Source organism: Nannospalax galili, unplaced genomic scaffold (assembly GCF_000622305.1).
Source record: "Nannospalax galili isolate Female #2095 unplaced genomic scaffold, S.galili_v1.0 scaffold752, whole genome shotgun sequence".
In the NCBI taxonomy this organism is placed as follows: domain Eukaryota; kingdom Metazoa; phylum Chordata; class Mammalia; order Rodentia; family Spalacidae; genus Nannospalax; species Nannospalax galili.
In genome coordinates this window covers 311,630-334,294 of record NW_008333404.1, presented here as the reverse complement: position 1 = coordinate 334,294, position 22,665 = coordinate 311,630, and the positions used below count along the sequence as shown (strand labels likewise).

General features: G+C 44.3%; 1 protein-coding gene across 1 annotated transcript; it reads right to left on the bottom strand.

Annotated features, from left to right (window-relative positions):
* Positions 1-8,381: 8,381 nt before the first annotated feature.
* On the bottom strand, positions 8,382-19,313 carry S100a10 (S100 calcium binding protein A10). The gene is made up of 3 exons (XM_008828189.3): positions 19,164-19,313; positions 11,990-12,142; positions 8,382-8,781 (listed from the first exon to the last, which is right to left on the bottom strand). The coding sequence occupies exons 2-3, from the start codon at positions 12,119-12,121 to the stop codon at positions 8,620-8,622; spliced, it is 294 nt and encodes a 97-aa protein (XP_008826411.1). The 5' UTR covers positions 12,122-12,142; positions 19,164-19,313; the 3' UTR covers positions 8,382-8,619.
* Positions 19,314-22,665: the final 3,352 nt, after the last annotated feature.

The following is a 22,665-nucleotide window of genomic DNA, read 5'->3' as shown; positions in this document are numbered from 1 at the left end:
CTTTCCATCTGTGACCTGAGAATACTACTTAGAGGTTTTTAGGGAGAATCAATGTTAAGGAGCGATATCATGACCTTTAGCATATAAATTAAGGGTAAACTTAATTTATATGGTCCTAAGGTGAAGCAGGGGGCATACTTCAGTGTAGGAATAAAGAGGGTAGAGGCTGGGAGGATGGGAGCTGACCCATGAGACAATGAAGAGTCCAGAGAAGTGAGGTAGATGGCAGGAGATGCTAGAAGCTTGCCTTCCGGGGCTGATTGCACAGCGTGAGGCAAGCTTGGCCACCTCCAAAGTGTTTGCTTTTATTCCTTTTCTTTGGAACCCCATGTTTTATGTGGAAGCTCTGTTTGTTTTCATATAAAACTACTCCAAATGACATCATCAAGTAAACCGGGTGGTCCAGGAAAATGCTCCCTTTCCACGATGTAACTTGAGTGAACCATCACTGCCCCTCCCTCACCTACCACCTCTGGCCACCCTGTGCAAAGCACAGGCTCGGGAACCTCGGAGATGAGATATTTTACATCTTCCTCTCTCACATCCTGGCTTTAGAACTCTAGTCCAGACTTACTTGGATTATTACACTTGGATTATTACCACATACATTTAAAACCTTAAAAAAAAAAAACGTTAAGATAACAGGCATGGTAGCACACACCTTTAATCCCAGCACTCAGGAGGCAGAGGCAGGCAGATCTCTTTATTTTGATATATCACAGTGAAAGATTTATCGTCCTCTTTTTTTTTTTTTTTTTTTTTTTTTTTAAAAAAAAAAAAAAAAAAAAAAAAAAAAAAAAGAAGATAATTGTTAAAACAATACATGTTCATTAAGAACAGGAAAGTTTTTAAAAATATAAGTCCAAGGCTGGGGAGGTCATAGGCTCTAGGGCAGAACCTGCTATTGTTATTTTGCTAAATGGTCATGTTGTTAAATTGCTATCTAAATGTTTGTGCTTATACCCATAGACCTGGGCTGCTCTCAACCTTGGTCAGAGAAGCTTCTTTTTGCAGTGAACAACAGTCAATGCAGAGATTCATAGCTGGTCAAAGTGCTGAGAATAAGAGACTGAGTGCTCAGCTCTAAATGGGACCTCTTTGTCAACTCGCCTCCCTACACCAAGGCTCAGGGAACGTGGAGGAATTAGAGGCTGAAAGGATGTGAGAGGAGAGAATGGAAAGGAGAGCTGTGCAATGCTGACTCCTGGATAGGACGTGGTTCTGCGCTCATGAACTCACACCAGCTGTGGTTATCTGTACACGATCTGCCCAAGATCAAGCCAGCCAAACTTCCCACACAGATAGGAGAGGTGCTCTCCAGGTCCCATTCCTCACTGAAGCGTTAATGGCAGTTGATAGCTGCTGGGGGGGGGGGAGAATCATTCTTTTTTGAGGGTATGATCATTAGTATGTTTCCCATACGCAAGTGGATGGACACTCACGTACATATGGGCAGAACTAATTTGAGTTAATGAGTTATAAAGGAGAAGAGGAGGAGGAGGAGGAGGACCAAGAGGAGGAAGACGTGAAGTTTGAAGGGGGATGTGTTGCAGGAGATGTGAGTAGGAATTGGAGGGGGTAAATGGGAGGTGGATATGATCATATTTTATTGTACACATGTATGAAATTCTCAAAGAATTAAAACTTTAATAAAATCTATACAAAAGCTATGAATTATGTTTAAAAATATAACTATTAACTTTTTATATATATGGTTTCAATTTCTTAAAAAGTTTATTTATTTATATTTATGTGTATGTGTATTTCTACGTATGTGTGTGCCTGGTGCCTGCAGAACCAGAAGAGGGAGTTGGATCTCCTGGAACTGGAGTTCGAGGTGGTTGTGAGCCACCTTATGTGGGTCCTGGGAACTAAACTTGGGTCTTCTGCAAGAGCAGCCAGTGCTCTTAGGCACCGAGTCATGTCTCTAGCCCCTGGTTTCAAATTCTAATGATATGTAAGAACGTAGAAATGCTCTCCTCCTTCTCCATCTTGCCCCAGCTACGCTGATTCTTTTGGGAAATATTCAGTTCTATCAGTTTCTTCTATAGTCTTCTGGATTTTTTTTTTTTTGGGTGACAAAGTAATTATGCCTGTATATTCTTGATTGTCATTAGCTACAGCTCAAGCCAGTGCCCATCTCCTGTCAGATAGGGGTCAGTCCCTACCAGTCCAGGCTTCTTGTGTCCCCTGTCCTTAGGTCGGTCTTCTCCATGCTGCCCTGCTCAAAGTGAATCTTCCTCTTTTTTCTTTCCCACAAAAATCTTTCCTTTATCTTATCCCAACCCTCAGAGCTAATACTAGTATTTACCATGCCCACAGTGTTGATGTATGGCACACACTGAGTGTTACTGCTTTGAAATGCATTCCTGTTTCACCAGACTATAAACTCTTTGTAGGCCAGTGGCCATGTTGTCTGTGTTCTGTGGTGCTTTAAACCACATCACTGAATGGAAATGTCAATGTCTGTAAGTTTCTGTGTGTGTGTGTGTGTGTGTGTGTGTGTGTGTGTGTGTGTGAAGAAACCTAGCTCTGTGTGCTGACTCATCCTCATATCCCATAGTGGTACAGGACAGAGCAGAGTCCAATGTTGAATCATCTGCCTCTTGTAGAAAGCCAGGCTGGAGGCTAAGTGCTCTGCTGCTCATCAGGACTTGATGGACAGGCTTAGAATGTGAGAAAGGGCAGAGCCACAGCAGTTGTAATGCAGCAGGCATCAAAGGGCTGCTCACCCTTGAGAGGCTTTGGGTAGTAGGACAAATAAGATTTTAGACGGACACACCCGAGTTCTGTGTTTAGAGAACTAAACATTTTTCTACATTATTGATAGGATAATGGCACTTAAGAAAAATGTTGTCAGTTTGACCACATTCACTTTTGTATAACCCTTCCAGATTATGCTCACATTCACACATGAGAAATTGATTCAGTAGCTACAGGCAGAGTTTCCTACCAAGTCTTCAGAACAGCACTGTATAGCTGAGGGTCTTTCTCCCAGACCCTGTGGCTCTAGCATCTTGATTTTCTCCTCATGTTTGTCATGGCTTGCCTTAGGTTAATTTTCCCTTCTTCCTCTTTTGCTCTTAGAACATCGGAGAAAGATAAACATGGATCTTCTTCTCCCAGCTTTATCTTTGTAGCTGGAATGTGATTGGAATGTGAGCGCAGCAGGAGTGTGGATGGGAGGAATGCTGAGGAATGGATTTATGGTCTGATTAACTCGTTTTAGGTACCAGTCATCTCGTACACTCTGAAGGAGTAGTCACTAGTAACTCAAGACTTTGAATGTGCCATGTTTTCAATGGAGAGGCCTCAACACCACATTTCACATAGCCTTCATTTCTTACCGTTTATCATTCTTTTAGTCCCACCTATCCTTCCTGTCCTGACTACGTGCACTTTCCATGTGACCATGCTCCCTGAATCTTTGCTGTACCCTTCTGACTACTTGGCATCCTGGGAATTCCTTTGCTGCCTCATTATTCTGTCTGGATGAGGATTGGTAACTCCTTAAGCAGTTTGAATCCACTTGATCAAATCACCTAAAAAGTGGGAACTGTATAGTAGCTACCCTACGGGTCCTGAAAGGAGCAAATGAGTTAATATTCTTGAGACACAGAGTCTGGGCTGTGAAAAACTCAGTGAGTGTTAGCTGTTATCCAAATTTCTTCTAATCTTCAAGGACTAGATAGCAGCCGACCTCTTACACTGGCTCTCCTCCGACTAGTCTCACCTGCCCAGTGATTGCTTGCTTGAAAGAATTTCTACTGATTTACTGAAATAACACTTTGAGACAGCTATATAATAAAAGGAAAGAAACAATATCTGAGTTAAAATGTTAACACAGTAAGTAGGTGTGTGGGATTTAAGTCTTGTTTTTGTCATCTCTGAAATGCATATTATAATGCCTTAGCCAGGGGCATTGTGAAGACTAGACAAAATGATGCTAAAAAAGTAGCTCAGGCAGGTCCTGAGTCATAGCAGTTCTTCAATGAATATATGTATTTTTAAGGCAGGGTCTCATGTAGCACATTCTCATATAGCCCAGGCTGGCCTGGGATGCCCTGTGTAGCCCAGAATGACTCTGAACTCCTGATCCTCCTGCCTCCATCTCCCCCAGTCCTGGGATTTACAGGTGTCTGATTCCCATCTGACATTTTTGTTTTTTGAGACAGGGTCTCACTAAGTATCCCAGGCCGATCTTGAACTATGGTACTCCTCCTGCGTGGCCTCCCAGAGTACTGGGAATATAGGTATGTATAATTGTGTCTGCAATGCATACTTTTTCAAAATTTATTATTTGGCGTTTTTGTTTTCTGGATTATAAAAGAATTATTAGCCAGGTGTGGTGGCACATGCCTTTAAACCCAGCAGGAGGAGGCAGAGGTAGGCGGATCTCTGTGAAATCAAGGCCAGCCTGGTCTATGCAGTGAATTCCAGGCCAGCCAGGGCTACAGGGAGACCCCGTCTCAAAAAACAAAAAAGTAGAATTATAGAAAATTTAGATGCCATAGCAGCATATATAGAGAAAATTAAAACAATAATAAACATATTTGTGAAGATAATTTCCTCACCACAGTAACTCCAACCCTGGGGAAGAGACCTAGGTAGATATGCTTCCTCTAGTCTTTCCTGTGTATATGTGCACATGCAAACATTGACACTCATATTTAAAAAACGAAAGGAATCCCATTAGTACTATTTTTGCAGCCTACTTTACTTGACACAGACATGTCTCCATCTCATTTAACATTTTCCAAATCACAGTTTTCATGAGTCATAAACCATCTTATAAATACAACTATATTAAACTACTTAACCATAAAGTCAGTTTATAGATATTCTGTTGCACAGAATCAAATATCTTTGTCTATGAATTTTGTGTTTTTGATTACTTTATTAAGATAAATTCTCAAGATTAGACATATTGGATCAAAGAAAGCATATTAAAGAATCACAGTATTAAAGGAGCCCATGTTGCCAACTTTTGCCTTTCTAAAAGTTGTATAAATTGCATTCCTGTCCACAGTGGCCTAGGGAGCTCATTAGAAGCCACCTTTGCCAGTGCTGTTGGGTGCTGTTAGTTAACTTTGCATCTGCTTTATCTATTATCTTTCAACCTAGATTGTAATCCTGAGTGGCCATCTGCTTCTGTTCCCTGCCACAGAACTTTGCTGGTGTCACTCCCATGGCAACCTTTTGTTAATAATTGCCAAGTGAGTACATTTCCATTCTCCACTTTTTCTTTAGGGCCAAGAGCTGGATAAAGCACTTAAAACAATCACCTTCAAATCAGTCAAACTGAGAGTGGTTATCGTCTTGTTCTCAGTCTTCTAGAAGGATGGGGTGGGGAGAAACATAGTAAATCACACACAGGGGCTGATGTTCAGGCAACATACACAAGGGAACTGGCCTTGGGAGAGAAAATGAACCGTTTTTCAGGAACAGCTCTGCAGCGCGTTTGAAAATGACTTTCTGCACTGCTGTCTGTTCTTCCTTCAGAACTGGGTGTGGAGAGGGTGGGATCTGATTTACAACTCAGCCATGCAGCAGAATGATGGAATTTTCCAGATGGTTCCTCTGTTGGCTCTTGGCATAGTTACAGCTTGGCCTTCTGGGAGCTATAAGGCTGCAAGATCTAGACGGCTGTTTCAGTGGGTCAGATTGTGGTAACCCTGGGTTTTGGTTGGCACAAAGGGTCATATAAAATTTCAAACCATGAACTCCATTTTTATTTTCCTTTTACTAACCCCTAGTAAATGCTTTGATCAATGGGGCTAAAGCGAGGAAGGTGTTACACTGCTCCCCTCAACACACAGACACACCCATCCTAAATATGGACTCAAATTTCCTGGCAACAGGAACCTTTCAGAATGCCAGCGTCTTGGGGAATCTTCTGCTGGGAATAACACATTGGTTCATAATTTTTCCAAGTCTACACACCCACCCTGAAGATGAATTGATACTATTCTTTTTTTCATTCTTACAGCCTCCTCTTCCTGGAATAGCTCTGTTCTGTTATCACATAAAAAGGCTTTGTTGGCAGGGGTATCTAACCCATTAGCCACACACAGACCAAATAGCTATGAATGCCACCCAACACAAAATTATACTTACTTGAAATATTGTAAGACATTTTTGTAACTCAATTGTACTGTTCTTGAGTGTGAAACGTTGTAGATATTAACACAACGTCATTTGTAGTGTTAAAATCGACACTCCTAGAAGTGTCAATGTTTTCATGGGTTGGGGCGCCTGAGCCCATGAGCACCAGCCCATGCTAACTGTACTTGCTCGCTTGTGGATAAACCATGAATCATACCCATTAAAAGCAGTTTTCCCAGGAGGAAGGTAAAGTCAGTGGTAAGTCTGTACTGGTCCACATTCTCATGGGAGAGAGATCATTTGCTCATGACGGCCGGTTGATTTCTTCAGTCTCTGTGGCTATCAAAGAGGTTACCTCTTTGGGTCTCCTCTCCTCAGAGCCAGAACTTCTTGAACTTACAGGTTGGAAGCCCTCTTTGAATTAAGAATAGTCACTGTTGTGAGGAACAAAGACCTCCCCCCACCCCAATATTGAGCACTGGAGACTTGGAGCAGCAAAAGTGAGGCAGTTTATTTTACAACCGTGCAAAATTGGACACCCTCGACAGAGATCCAGATGGTGGGGCAGACAGAAGTGCAAGGAACAGTTTTGATAGCCCTGAAAGTGGGCGCTTCCCATACCTAGTTCTCATTCATGAGTAATAATCAGGGGTGTACAATCTTGCATCATCTGAGTCACTTAATGTTTGTCTATTTCTCAACAAAGACTGTGCATGGGTTTATCTCTACATTTTATATCCTGTTTGTTTTAAAGTTCTTCAGGCCAATGACCTTGTCAGGCCTACAGGTCATTAGGCAAGCTCGGCTGTTAATAATATTTTACTTTAAATTTCTGTTTTGGTTGGGGGCGTAGCTACACTAACAGGCATTAGCAGGGACCCAAGTGTTTTCCTGTTCTGTCAATAGACCCAAGGCACTTTTGAAAATGGACTATTATTTTTTATTTCTTACACTGTGGCAGATAGGATGCCAACTTAAGTATGCAGAGTCTGAGAAATGCCAAACTATTTCTGATTCTCTTAGAGTTAGAATTTTGCTGATTGAGGTTCTGCCCATTGGATGAACTTCCTTGAGACTTGGATGTGGGGCCAAGTCATGTATGAAATGATGTAGGGCAAGGGGAACTTGGGAGTCTCTGGATGGACTGTGCTACTGGGTTGTAAGGTTCTGGAGTTGCTGACTGTAGCCATGGCTTCTCAGTTCAGCAAGCAGATTCCTGACCTAGCGGTCCTGTAGGTCCAGCTTTGGAACAAGGATTTGGGAGTCATTTCTATTTTTTTTTTAATTTTATTTTTTGCCTGCATGTAGGTAAGTGCACCTGTGTTGTGCAATGCCCAAGGAGGTCAGAAGACACTGTTGGATCCCCTGGGACTGGAGCTACAGACAGTTGTTAGCTGCCATATGGGTGCTGGGATTCGAACCCGGGTTTTCTGCAAGAACAACCAGTGTTCTTAACCTCTGATCTAACTCTCTAGCCCTGGGAGTCATTTCTAAGGGCACCCTAGACTCAGCTTCTTTGGCAGCTAACACTGCTGTAATGTAGTCCTGGGTAAGTAAGCCTGCTGATATAATCCTATGGTTGGAAAGCTATGATTTGTTGTGCTTTGTTCACTGCTGATGGAGACAGAAAAGTGGCTGGAATTTTACTCTTGACTTTACTATGAATTTATTTTTTCTAAAGCTAACTTTGAACTATCTTGTTCCCTTTTTATAAACTTTTCCTTAACAGTAGTAGATGATTATACTCTCTCTAGTAGTAGATGATTATACTCTCTCTTAAGAGTTACATTGGAAGTTTGCCCTGGAAGTATATTGATGTGTTCAATCATAAAAGTGACTGTTTTGCTTGGGAGGTAGAGGCAGGAGGATCAGGTATTCAAAGTCATCTTCAGTTACATATCATTTTTGAATAGAACATTTGAGGCCAGTCTGGATAGATGAGACCATATTTTTTTTTTTTAAGTTTCCATTGTTGTTGACTTAGTTAACTAGAATAATTCAATGTATCCATTCATGGAATTTATATATTGCCTCTCCATCAATAAGCATACAGCATGTAGTGCAGATGCACTGAAGGAATATAAAGGACTGGGAGAAACGTTTTGTTATCTGTCAGTATCAGTACTGATACTTAATTTTCAACCAAAAAGCCTACAGTATATCTGGCACGCCCAGAGCTCTGTTTTGTGCTGGCTACCCAAGACCATACTCACTCTTCAGGAACCAAAGAAACAGGAAGAAAGCATTTTATAAGAAGCAAAGAACACTCTATCTCAAATTTTGAACTAAAAAAAGGACTTTATTTATTGAGGGCAAGAGGATGTAAAACATATAAAAACGAAAAGCTTCTCTGTCAATTGACTTTTCTTTTTCTGCTTGTCAGATTGGAGTTGGATGCTATTTGTACATTTCCTAAGAGTCATGATCTGCTCAGGAGAAGCTGTGGGGGCAGATTCCTTAAGTGACCCTGTGGGAGAACTCTTATCAGGGTCGGGTATCACCACTTGGTTCAGTCTACTTCTTTCCCTTCTGCTTCATGTGTACAACAAAATAGTCATTGCATGCAATGATGAGCCCTGCAACCAGCGACAGGAAGCTCTGGAAGCCCACTCTGCCATCTCTGCACTGGTCCAGGTCCTTCATTATTTTGTCCACGGCCAGAGGGTCCTTTTGATTCTGTAAAAAAAGAAAGAGGGAAAGTAATAAATAAATAAAGAACGAACAAAGGCCAAAGACACCAGTTAATGATTGCAGTGGTTATCTTTGATCTGCTCTGCTGACGGCATGTGCACAGTCTCCCAATTAGTCAAGATCTTGTCTTAGGTCCTAAATGAACTTTGTGAGTCACCAGTATGTTTTTTTTTTTTTTCTTGAGAGAGTATTTCAGTAACTTAATATTTAGATTCTGCCCAAGACATACACTCACTATTTTCTTTTTCAAACTTATGTTCTTTTAATACATGTTCATTCCTGGTAGCCTGATCGAGTTCTTTAAAAAGAGAACTCACTCTTTATGAAGAATTCGTGTAAGATTTAGGGAGCAAGTTTGAGATCATTCTTCTGGTTTAAGCAGGTGCTAGTGATGCCAGAGAAGATGGCGAGATTGTTCTCTTTCCTCCTTGGCACAGCTGAGGCCAAGTGAGTGTGAAGTCATATCATATTAGCCATGTAGCCTGAGTACATCACATAGCTGGTGCCTTTCACATAGCAACTATGAACAGAGGGGTTTGGATGTGATGTCATCTCTGGGATGCCTTCCATTCTTTATGGGTTGAATCCAGGGCCTTGGCCATGCTAGTCACAAACTCAACCACTGAGCTACTCTCCAGCCCTTGTTCTACGCTATGATTTGGCAAATCTATGCCATCTTATTCTCTTCCCTGGATTGGGAACAACCTTCAAAGTGAGTATCTGAGGCTGGCTTTGGGTGGTAAAGTGCAAGCTCGAGACCCTGAGTTGGGATGCATAGCACCCTTGTGAAAAGCCAGTGCAGCAGTGCTTGCCTGGAATTCCAGCACCAGGGAGGCAGAGACAGGAAAACCCTCAGAGCTTGCTGCCTGGTTAGTCCAGCTGAATTGGTGGACTTCAGGTTCAATGAGAGACTTTATTTCAAAAAATAAGGTGACGGCCCAGCGGGATGGCTCTGTGGGTTAGGGTGCTTGCTGCTAAGCCTGACCTGAGTTTGATCTCTGTAACCCACATAACTCCCCATATTGTCCTCTGACCTCCATGTATATACTATGGCGTACACACACACACACACACACACACATACACACACACACTGAATAAATGTAAAAAAAATTAAAAGCAGAGAGCAACTGAGTAATGACACCAGATACTGAATTTTGGCTTCCCCACATATGCACATACATAAACATGTACACACATACTACACAAAGGAATATTTATGAGACTCTAAACTCTTCAATGACTGGTATGAATCTGTGAAGCAGGGATAGATAGGCAAATGCCCTTGGTTTTCATCTTGCTTCCAATGGCTTTTTGAAACCATGCTGGTTAGAAGTGTAAAAGCATCGTTATTACTGTAGGTTCATTGCCTAGAAAGGGAAACACCCTTGAACTCATGAGTTGTTGAAAGGTTCAGATAAAATATTTATGAATGCCAGCAACTGCACAGTGGGTGTGGGAACTGATAGGCAATGTTTTAAGTATGCTGGATGTGTACAAATTATGCTCAAATCCTTTAAAGTAAAGGAGTCACATTTCCTACTTAAGGTGGGCAAACTCCTACCCTAAGCAATCTACTGAAACCTGCGCTATGCAGTTAATTCTAGTCTTACCCCCTGCTTCCTGGCTGTGGTCAGAATGAGTGAAGCTTGGATGACATAAGCCACCGTGACTTTAGAAACAAGATGCTCTGTTAATGCAGTGAATGCAGGCGTGTCTGGAATTATGACCCTGTACAAGGAATTTGTTACCCTGCCATGTTGAGCATGGCCTTTATGTTTAAGTCACCAAGCCTAGAAGACAGAAAGTCTGTGTCTTATGCCACACACAATTAGTGAGTGTTTAGTATTGAGAATGCCTTTGTCAATATGATGGTTGGCTTACAGTGAGCATATTCTGTTCTTGCACTTTATGCTTGTCTACAAAGATCATAAAAAGTTAAAGGCAGGCTTGTAGATAATCATGTCCAGCCCTCAAATTTTAAGGAGGGAGCCAGGACGAGGAAGTGGAAATGACCCGCCCACTGTTAGTTCATAGCTAGATCTTCTGACCCCTAGACTGGAGCTGCATTACAGTGCTCTATGCCAGCAGAGTAACTGTATACTCTGGCTCACCCTGAAATAGTGTTGAGATGATTGCAGCTGGAAGGGAAGAGGTAGGCCACTTATTTAATTGATATTGATGATGTGTAAAAGTAGTCTTCTGCAAAGCCCCATTTATTGGTACAGGAGTCAGGGCCTTGACTAATGTGCTATCTATCAGGCAGATGACAAGAAGGCAGGATGTGGCCTTTCAATGTCACTTCCCTTTACCCTTGGAGGGCGGGAGCTAATGCATTATTGAATGCCCAGCATAGGAACAATCCTTTCCAGTGACTACAGTTATGGTGGGAAAAGATGAGCTTGTATCTCAATCTGCTGTTGTGTCAAGCAATGTTCCGCCAAGGCAGAACATTAAATTCAAAAACTATTCTTGAGGGCCTACAAAGTCGAAGGATAACTGTGCCTAGTGGCTTAATGTTAAGTGACATATATGAGCAGACGAGTCCTAGTTTTCAATGGTTGCTCAGGCTGCCAAAAGTGAGGCATAACCTGGACTGTGCTCTTGGGTTCTGCAGCATTTTCATAGTAAAAAGCAATTACTTCTGGAGTGACACTTTGCTCTTACTTAGTCAACAATGAACACAATTCCTTTACGGATTTGAGTTGGAAAAAGAAAAGCCATTTTGTCAAAAAGGCTTTAAGAAGGGCGATTTGGAGAGGTGTAGAAGTCCACTGATAGAGCATCTGCTTCACATGAATGAGGCCCCGGCTTCAACCTCCAGCACACACTCACACACAAAGGAGATCTAAGTTGTTCAAAGTGGAGTATGACCAGAGTATGGCATCTCCATCACCAGGTTTATGGGCCTGAGATGTGACACCCCTGATCCATCACTCTTGTGAAAAGTCTTTTCCCCCATGTAGTCCCAAGGGATGTGGATAATTTCACCTGCAGATTGAAAGCTCCTTGAGGCAGGGGTGATGTCTTTCTCACTTTGTTTCTACTGTGATTTCTTAACATAAGACACTGTCTAATAAACCACTGTGTGGAACTTTCTAGCAGTGACTTGCGTAGGAAAGGGATGGAAGATCAAGGGAAAGAAAAACTTTGATTTTTATGCCTGGTTCTTTCTGAGACTTTCAACACTTACTTCCAAAAATCCAGGGAACTCCCTTTCCATGAGTACTCTCAGGTCCTCCTTCGTTAAGTAGTCTTTGTCCCCAGCAAATCTGTGGAATGTAAGCATCATGGTTTCCATGGCATGCTCCATTTGAGACGGCATTTTGAGGAGGTCTGTTGAAACCTGTTGAAGGACATAAAGAAACAAGGTTTGCACTAACTTTCAAATCACATGTTCTGCAAGTCTTTAGAGGACATTTGGGAAGTATTAGATCTTCCATTTGATCTTTCCCAACTGCAAAATCCCACATATCTAAGGCCCTATTTGGGGTCTTTTGCTGGTGGCAATAGAGACTTCAGGTATTGGAGCTCTGAATGTGGGTTTTACCTGGCTGTCAGTTAAAGCTACATTAAGTTACCTAATCAAGAATAAAGCTACAACTTTTTCAAAAAGCAAGACCAATCCTGCTCTTTTTAACTGAAAGAATATATTTCCTTCTTTTCCTTGATGCTGAGGTCTTAGAAATGGCTGAATGCCAACATGCTACAAGTCAAACTTAGTTAATATGGAAACCCTCTATGCTTGACTTAGGAACCTGGATCAGTCTGATTCTAGAGATTCATTTACAGATGAATTTGTCTGCTAAACATTTATACGTTACTAGTATTTAAAACTTGTTACTTATAAAGACATTTGCATCTCTGGCAGTAAAATGCAGCTGCCTTTTCTGAGTATAAGTATCTCAAAGCTCATTATCAAGTTCACAGGGGAAGAAGCAAGTCCATACAAACTCCTTTGCGGGACTGATATATTTTGGCAGCACCAGACAGAAGTGCTTTCTTCACAGTGTGGGATGCAGTGGGAGAGAAAGGGCTTTTCACCTAGAGTTTACAAGAGAGGGAAGGAGACATCAGGTTACTGGATTCATGTCAATAAACTTGGGTACAAGTTTCATTAAATCTCAGTGCCCAGTAGGAGCTCAACGAATTCTGGATTAGTTGGAAGGCATGCCGTGGTCAGAACAGAGAAGCTCTGATACCACCTAAGATCCTAAAATCACCACTGCGTAGGAAACAGGTGAACTTGATTCGAAATTGTACGCACCACTACGTAACACACACACACACACACACACACACACACACACACGCACGCACACACGTTATGTGGCGTCTATCTAAAAGAGGCTGGTTACTTCTGCTAAAGAGCACCAATAGGAATCTGGAACCTGCTTCTGTCTGATTCTGCTGCTGACAGATGCTGCTAACTACCACTGAGCTTAAGGCCTCAGTCAAGGCATGAAAGTGGACTACCACTGAGCCATATTCTCCAGCTCTGCTTTCACTTTTTATCTTGAGACAAGGTTTCACTCAGTTGCTTATGCTGGCCTTCAGTTCACTCTGTAGCCCAGGCAGGCCTTCATTTGAGATCTTCCTGCCTCAGCCTCCTTGGGAGGCTGGGCGGGATTACAAGCTAGCCACTAGGCCTGACTTCTAAATGCTATCTTTTACAGAGTCAGAGGTATAGTGTTGAACACTAGGACTGAGTTATATTTAAGAGGTGTAAATTGAGCTCCAGAAAAGTACAAGAACCAACATGATAAAGAATGCTACTCAGGAGAACACTGTCGGTCAGAATCTGACATGATTCACCTGTACCACTTAGTACAGGGCAGATTCACACTTCAAGGTTCACGGTGACGTGAACCCTTGGGGAGCCACACCCTTTTCCTCTCTTCCTGTAGAGCCCAGATTTGGCTCTCCCCATTCTCCCCGGCCACCCTGCCCTAAATATGAGTTCCCCATGGCAGTGGGCTTAGAGTCTGCCTTGCCTGGACTGATTTAGAAGTTCAGGAATTTAAGAGAATAGAACTAAGTCACAGAGACCCACCTCAGCCCTTAAATAACCCAGGAAAGGAGTCAGACACCACTAAAGTTTAAAAATACTGTGCCAAAGTTCGGAGCCGCAGAGCTCTTTTCGACCTTCTGAAAGCAGATTCTAGACAAGCTCTCAGACTTCCAACCGTACGGACACCCTGCCCACTTTCTTCAGTCGTCAGGAAAGTGTACACAGAGCTAAAGAAGAAAGGGGACACAGCAAGACAGGGGTCTCCCAAATAGGAAACCAGGCTAATTCAGGACTCTCAAGGAATACAAATTACAAGCTGAGGAAATCCTGGTGTCACTCGAATGTCTTCTTCAGTAGGGTGAGATCAGGCCACCTCACCTGTTAGCAGGGGCTCAGGTCTGTGACAATGCCACTCTACTCCTTCCTTTCAAGTCCAGCTGGTTTGGAAGTGATAGCGCTTTCCCCCCTGAACCTTCAACCCTGCCTTCTGGTCCTCCCTCCCTGTTTCTCCTAACTGCTTTCATTCCATAATGGGTGGTGAATAGAGCAGCCAGCTGACTCTGCTCGTTCAAGAGACCTGCAATAAAAATGCAGAGCAGGGGCTGGCCAGAAGGTGAAAACAGGAGTTGAAGCCCAGAGAAAGTCCCTGGGTCCCAGAGGGCACTGACTGGGGCTATAAGCCAGGGGTTGTTTTGAAGAAAGGTTCAAAATAAGATGAAGGATTCAGGTGTGGTAGAGGCAGTCCCAAACAGTGTAATCCCAGCACTCAGTGTATGTGTGTATGTGTGGGGGGTGGGGGTGGGGGAGGGTTGTTGAGGCAAGGGGATTAGAGTTCTAGGCCAGTCTCTGCTATACAGACCCCGTCTTAAGAATCAAAACAACAAACAAAAAGTAAGACAAAAGCAAAAGGGGAAATGCTATGCTGCTCTCTCGGTTAAATGAATCACGCAGCCCTGCTTGGGTGTAGCGGTCCCTAGCCTGTCCCTAACTCCTTGGGTGGGGCTTGCCTGGCAGGGCTGACTGCAGCCCAACTGTCAGTTACTGAAAGTTTTTCAGGAACTTGAATCTAGCACTACTACCCCACCTATCACCCCACAAACTCCACTTTAGAAGTGGGGGGCTCCTACTTCCTGGTTGGATACAATTTGTCATGAGGGTCCTGGGACTGACTCTGAGAGGCAGGGGAGTCTTTTCAGTGACAACCTACTGTTGTACCTGGTACACTCAATCACAGTATCACATTCAGCTGTTCATCTGTCTGCCTTAGCTTTAAAACTCATCATAGTCAAGAGCCATGTATTATTCTGCCTTAATCCAGAGACCACTAAGTAATAGTTGTTAAATGAATGATCCAACAGTCCCTTTGGCGGTAGCTGAGATACAGATGTGATTACCTCTAGGCAGCTGAAAACTTTGTAGCTCAGAGTTCAGCAGCTGGAGATGAGCCCTGGGAAGGGCTGGGAAAGAGGCCTCAGCAGGGTTTGCCTATGAATGAACAGTACAGTACAGAGAGCACATTCCAGACGCAAAAGAAAAACTATGGGTCCTGCTAAGCAAGTCTGGTCAGACTGGAGGTTTTTACCCCTGCTGTTTCTCATGCTTTCATTTATCTCTCCTTCCACTAGGCAGGCTCCTCACTAGCTCTACAGGACGGACCTACCTCCTTGCCCACTCACCTTTTTTTTCATATTTTTATGTCTGTATATGCCCTTCCCATGTCTGCCTGACCATCAGGCCTTAACTGTCTCTGTCTCTGCAGAAAACAACTCTGGATTCCACAATTTTGGTTCTCTTACATTGAGCAGTGACTTTGCACATCTCGACTATGGCGTTAGGCACAAAGAATAGTCTCATTCTCTCAGTTGTTTTTCCTGGAAGGGGTGGGGAGGCAGGAGTCCTTCTTCCTGAGCAATCCCAAATGTCTGCTCTGAACCTACAGCTAGGCTAGAATTCCCAAGAGGATTCTTTTAAGAAGCAAGAAGCCTGAATTACTTTACTTGTCTTTTAGATATGGATATCTTGTCCATATCTTTTAAATATATTTTATTACTTTTACAATTATTTTATGTGTATTGCCTGCATGTATGTAAGTGAACCTGTGTTGTACAATGCCCGTGGAGGTCAGAAGAGGGCATGGGATTCCCTGGACCTGGAGTTATGGATAGTTATTAGCCACCATGTGGGTGCTGGGAACCAAACCCAGGTCCTCTGCAAGAGCAGCCAGTGTTCTTAATCACCGAGTCATCTCTCCAGCCCTTCTTGTCCATATCTCACTTCTTGAAGACACCCAGAAATAATTATTAGGGTGCCAGTGAACATAAACATCTGTTTATTAAAAAATGTTTGAAGTTTCTATTCTTTTGTTTATGGGAATTTGAGAAAAAAAGATCTTTTAAAAAATTGAACCCATGTTAAAGGGAAAGATCAGTGACTAGTGTCTTAATGAGATGATGACATTTTCCTGTTCTGAATCCCCGCCCCCGTGCAGTTGCCTGTGGACAGCAGCAGACATGTAGGTCTGAAAATCTGATCACTATACTATACTTTTCTGAAAAGCAGAACCTCTTTTCTTTCTACCTCTGTTCTAAAGAGGCATGACTTTATAGCTTTTTTCTTTCTCCTCTCTATTATTTGTCTCTGACCAACTTCAGAGATTTTCAGATTTTCTGCCCTGAGATTTTGTCTTTTAAATTGTAATAAAATTATTCTAAATCTTAAAAAAATTGAACCCAGAGGCATTCTTTTTTTAATATTTTATTTATTATTTTTATTTTATGTGTATTCGTGTATTGCCTGCATATAGGTAAGTGCACCCATGTTGTGCAATGCCCAAGGAGGACAGAAGAAGCTGTCAGATCCCCTGGAATTGGAGTTACTGACAGCTGTTAGCTGCCATGTGGGTGCTGGGATTCGAACCTGGGTCTTCTGCAAGAACAGTGTTCTTAACTGCTGAGCCATCTCTCCAGCCCACGCCCCCCCTTTTAAAACATTTTTATCCAGAAGGCATTCTTGAGTTTAATCCTTAAATTATACTTTAGGGGTGGGGGAGAGTTAAGGCAATAGATTTTGATCCAGGCTCTCTCACCAAATAAAAGACACAATCTGCAAAGGAAAGTTCCAGATGTAGTTCAATAGGAAGAAGGAACTTAGAAACTTCCTCCAGTCCAACTAAGTATATCCAGGTTTCCTTGAGGAACTGTTAGTCTTCAGCCTAAACCAACCAATAGTTACTGTGACAACCACTATTAAATTCTCTGGTGAGGTGAGTGGGAGTTATTTAGTGAAGGGACAGAAAATCCTGAAAATGTTCAAAAAAGTGAATAGTTTTTAATCTTTTTTAATTTTTAGGAGTGGCGGTGCTGGAGACAGCACCTAGAGCCTCCGACATGCTAAATGTGCTTGGGTTTGAAAGCTACACCCGGCTCTCCATTTGCTTTTGTTATGAAAATCCCAAGCTGTTGAATCCCGAGAAAATGGGGAGCTTAAGAAAATATCCTATATTTTAGTTCAGCTTTCCCAGTACTGTGAGTACTAATTTATACATTATAACTCTGAAAGAATTCCATTGTTTCCCTTGGCCTTATGCTTTAAAAGGCTGGACTATGTCCAAGGGCATATCAAGTGGGTAGTGCTCTAAAAAAAAAAAAAAACAAAAAAAAACTCAGTTTTTGAGCTGTCAGTGGAAAGCAGGGAGGCACCCAGCCTCAGCCCCACCTAGCCTGGGGCCTGATCTCACAGGGGTCGCTGCTCTGGGGCTGGCCAGAGGCCAGGCATAGGAGGACAAGGGCCCATCTGATGTATCCAGGAAACATCATCCCAAAATCAGGGTAAGCCAAATAAGTGCTCTGTGCCAAGCAGACCTAAAAAATCCTGAAGAACTGAAATAAACTCTTAATTGCTGGATCAAATGTCTCTATGAAGAAACTCTTCTCAGGAGCATTCATGCCATTTAGAAAGGATGATTGAATAGACCCAGGATAGGAGTCTGTAGGGACAGGACTAAGGACATTTCAGTGAGTTATATGAACTCATTCCTGCCCCAAAGCCTAGCATTATCTTTTGCAATTTGCTGAAACACGCTGAAGGCAAAGATCCTGGACAGGGTGTTCCTCACCTCTCCTGGAGGCTGAAGCTGAGACTACAGGGAAAAAAGTGCTGCACCAACTGCAAACCTCTTAAAGGCAGAAGCAACTTCCCAGTAAAGGTGAGGTCCTCTGCCAGGCAGCAGAGGCCAGTAAACCGCAGATAATCTGGCAGAGGTCCAGCCACAGTCCTACCACTCTAATTACTATCCTCCCACGGAGCTCAGTCAAGAATCCTCTCCTTCAGATTGGTGGCAAGTGCTGCTGTGACTCACTTCCTTTGGAAAATGCCCTGGAAGATGGCAGAGTTCCTCTTTTCCTTCAGGGAGTGTTTGGTTCAAATCTTTGGAAGAGAGTATCAGCAACCAGCCTGGCCACACCCAAGGTCTCACAGCTGAGTCACAGGCCTCACTGACACTAAGAGAATCCTGGAGGCCTTTATGCTAACCCCACCCTGCAGAATACTTCCAGCTTCCTTGGGCTGGGGGTGGGTGTCTGAAGGGAAGTGGGTTTAATGGGTTTCCAAAATTTGGCTCTGGGCTCTGTGCTGGCCCGTTACATTTCTGCTCTCCTAGCCACCGCTGGAGAGTGTAGGCTCCCGCCAGCCAACCTCAGGTTGTGAACCAGGTACCAATGGGCATCCATCCATCTCAACACACCACACCAAAGCAACCTAGACTGGAAGATTCTTCACCAAGACTGCTCTCACCCCACGTCTTTCTGGTGCCCCTTATTTAATTCAGGCAGAGGGGCATCGTTTTACCCCCTGTCACTCCAGCACTGCTTTCTAAAGACCATGAAGTCCTGCCATAGAGGTGAGACCCTTCCCAATCAGGACCAACAACAGGAAGCCCAACCCGCAGCTTGCGCTGGGGCGCTCACTGAGCTGTCCTTTGGAAAGGGAGGCCAGCAGCTGCCAAGCCGCCCCGTCCTCCTGACCCAAAGGCGCTGGCAGTCCCGCTGGGAGGAGGCCTGGCACATCTGGACTTGGGGGGTGGGGGAGGTCAGCCGGCATCCAGCCGGGACAAGGGTAAGGCGCAGGGGTCAGCTTAACTCGGAGTTGGAAAGTAGGAAGGTAGAGTACCCAGAGGTCGGAAGAGCAACCCCGGGGTGCGTGGTGGAGGAAAGCGGCCCTCCGCGCGTGTAGTCTGGGGGCGCAGTCCGTCGTCGGGGGGCGGCCCCTGGGCAGCGAGGTCCCGCCGGCTGCTCCCGGACCAGGCGGAGCCGGCCGGAGCAGCCTAGGGGCCCCGGGGCGGAGGGCCCCCGGAACTCACCTTGCAGGGCGCGGCAGTCGCTGGCGAGCTGGGAAGGCGCGGTAAGGGGAGCGCCCGGGGCCCAGCGCCTTTGTACGCGGGGCGGGTGGGGCGGGAGGAGGCGCGGGCCGGCGGGAGGAGCCTGCAGCGGTCCGCAGGGAGAGCCCGCTCCGCCCTTCCTGCCCCTCCCGCCCGCTCCCCCGCTCGCTCCACACATTCTCCTCGCACACACTTCATATTCTCTCACACACACAACACGCACACACCGTCACATCACACACCCCCCCCTCCCGCTCTCTCTCTCTCTCTCTCTCTCTCTCTCTCTCTCTCTCCTGCGCGCACACAGTCACATTCTGTGACCCACACATTTTCTTTCTCACACACACTTTCTCTCACACACACATTTTCTCACACCCATACTAGCACACAGTCACATAATCTCTCACACACATGCACACTGTCACATTTTCTCACACACTTGTTTTCTCATACACACGTACACACATCCACACACAATGTCACATTTTCTCACATACTGTCACGTTCTTTCTCACACGCATACGCATGCACACACAGTCACATGTTCTCTCTCGCATACACACGCGCACACACGCACACACACATGCACACAGACGCGCGCACACGCACTGGGCACACCCCTTCTCCCTGCGGGCCTCACCCGTCCGCTTCCCTCCCTGGGCTAACCCTACTGTCTGTCTCCGGAGTGGCGCTCGGGCCCTCTGGGATGCGAGGGCATCCCCGCCCCGGGCTGTGCCCTTCCTCTGGGGCTGGGATTTGGTAAGTGGGTGAGTGGCAATAAGAAGGGCCCGCCCGGGCCGGGCGCCAGCGGCGGTCCAGGGGCAGGCGGCTGTGCCGGCACCTAGAGGTCTAGGCACTGTTTTCTGGATGAAGACCTGGTGCCTTTCAGATCTGCGCTGGTCTGCTGGGGATCTGGTCCTGGGGTCTCAGGCCCGCGCTCCGCCTCCCCTGTCCGCCAGGTGCGGAGGGCCGGGAGGGGTGTGTTTGCTGTTTACCCCCGCCCGCCCGGTCCGGCCCGGCGTTCCAAAGCTTTTGTTGTAGAACAGGGCTCACCTTTCCTAGTACAGCTTGTGGCTTTGTGCGGTCGATGGTTGAGTTTCAGTTGTGGTCGATATTGCTGAAACCTGTTTCCAAGTCTTCTTTTTTGCTCCGTAATGACTCTACTTGGCTCTAAAAAGCCTTTGGAAGAGATTTCTGGAAAATATTTAGAGAAAACCTAAATGTTTCCTAAATGATGATTATTCTTTCCCCACTCCCACCATATTTATTTTAATTGTGGTTTGGGGTTAATGCGAACTACTAGCAGCTGTTGGTGAACAGACCAGTCCCTAGGGCTGGAGTTCCCTTTGTTCCCAGGGGAGGTTTGGGGAGGGCTGAGCGATTCCAAAGGAATGAGCAGAATCAGGGAATCCTCCAAGTTCCAGCACGTGACAGTCTTGGCAGTGGTCAGGGAAACCCAATGTGGATTTCAGCTCTCACTTTCTCCAGGGTCTCTGCTGACTTCCTGAAACCTCCGCTGCCTCTTTTGGTGGCAGCTCTTGGGATCTTTCCACAGGCCCCAGGTCCTCACCCGCGGAGGAAATCCTGCCCCTTCCTTCCCAGGGAAGACAAAGCAGGACTTAGAAGGGGAAAGGAGGGGGTTGTAGTTTGTACTCACCGACTTTCTTCATCTGGGCCACAAACCTTAGATATTTACTATGTATCCCTGGGGATCCGGAGTGCAAGAATCTGTCTCCTTTCAAAAAACTCCAAGTTTTATGGGGAGATAGTAAACAAAGTTCCTTGTGACAGGTGATAGCACAAGATACTATAAGACTTTGGAAGGGGGGCTTCTGAGACCCCTCAGAGTGGCCACAGACTGATTCCTGGAGGAAGCAACATTTGATAGGAACACAAAAAAATAATCTAACACTCTGACTTTTTAATCTGTAAAAGCATTACATTCTTTTTAAAAAAATGTGTGTGCTCATAGTGTCTGAATATTTTTAAAAATGATTTATTATGTGTGCGTATCCATGCATGCATGCGCCAAAACACCTACATGGAGGTCAGAGGACAACTTTTGGGAGTTGGTTCTCTCCTTGCACTGTAGGATGTGGGGACTCAACTCAGGTTTGCAGAGCAAGCACCTTTACCTACTGAACCATCTCCTTCGCCCAAGCATTATATTCTTATTGTAAATGACTTGGAAAACAGCAACTAAAAAATATTTATAAATGTATAAACCATAAAATAAATATTTTCATGCATTTCTTTCTACTCGTATGCATATATTCTCATAATTATGATTATACTGATTATGCAAATTTCATAGTATTCTCTTTTTTGTTATCTAACACTGTATCTCTACTTCTTTCTTTCTTTTTTTGTTTTAGAGGTACTGGAGATTGAACCCAGGGCTTCCTACATGCTGGGCAAATGCTCTACGATTGAGTTACACCCCCAGCCCACTTTGCTTTTTCTCTGTCATTAGGTGTTTTTCAAGACCATCAGTGTTTGTTCACTTACTCATTTTTTCTTTGTCATTTAACAAGTAGATATTTTCCACCTCTTTAATCTGCTGTCAGGACTCTAGAACTCTGGGAACACTGTATGAGTGCTGAGGTACATGGTGGGCATGACTAGCAGGACGGACACTGTATCAGGTGCTCTACCACTAACTATTCCCTCATCCCTATGTGCCTTCTTAACCACCACGTGTGCTGATAGGTCCGTGAAGTTTCAGTGCCTGTAAACTTCTAAGGAAGCTGGGTATGTGGCACATGCTTATAATCCCAACACTTTGGAGGCAAGAGGATTGTGAGTTTGAGACCAGCCTGGGTTACATAGTGAGACGGTCTTTAAAAAAAAAAAAAACAAAAACCACAAACTAAAACCAAAACCAAAACACTTCTCTCCAGGAAAAGTCTTCCCAATTTCTTAAAACATTTTTTTTTATTGAGAATTTCATACATGCATATAAGGTGTTTTGATCAAATCCATGCCCACTCCCTCCTCTCCAACTCCTCCCATATCTCCCGGACATCACTTTTTTCTGATAACTTCATGTATTCTTTCTTCTTTGATTGATTGATTTATTTTTTATGGGGCTTTTGGCTACTATAACATTCCCCCCTGTGAAGAGGTAACCCTAAAATCTTTTAAGGATTAGATAAAAACTCCCAAATATTTTTGATATTTTTGGCCTTTGGAACAGAGTATGTTGCTAAGAGGCCAAAGGACATTGTGAGTTTTAGCCAAGAAACTGGCTATTTTTCTTTGGAGTCTTTGTACCCTAATTGCCTAGCCAATTCCTACTTCCTATTCTTATCAAACCATCCTCTGAAGAGGTTACCTAAATTGCCAATAGGGAATCGGGACGCAAACTGCTCTGGCTCCTTCCACACTGAGTCTGGCTCCTTCCACGCTGAACAGAGATGCAGGGTGAGGCAATTGGAGTACCCCTTCAGTGGGTCTATCTAAAAGATTCCCAAATTGCATAACT

Excerpts from the sequence above, each read along its gene's own strand:
- S100a10 (XM_008828189.3), bottom strand. The coding sequence starts at position 12,121 with ATGCCGTCTCAAATGGAGCATGCCATGGAAACCATGATGCTTACATTC. Across the intron at positions 8,782-11,989 it reads AGTTCCCTGGATTTTTGGAA|AATCAAAAGGACCCTCTGGC; the intron begins GTAAGTGTTGAA and ends CTTTTTTTACAG.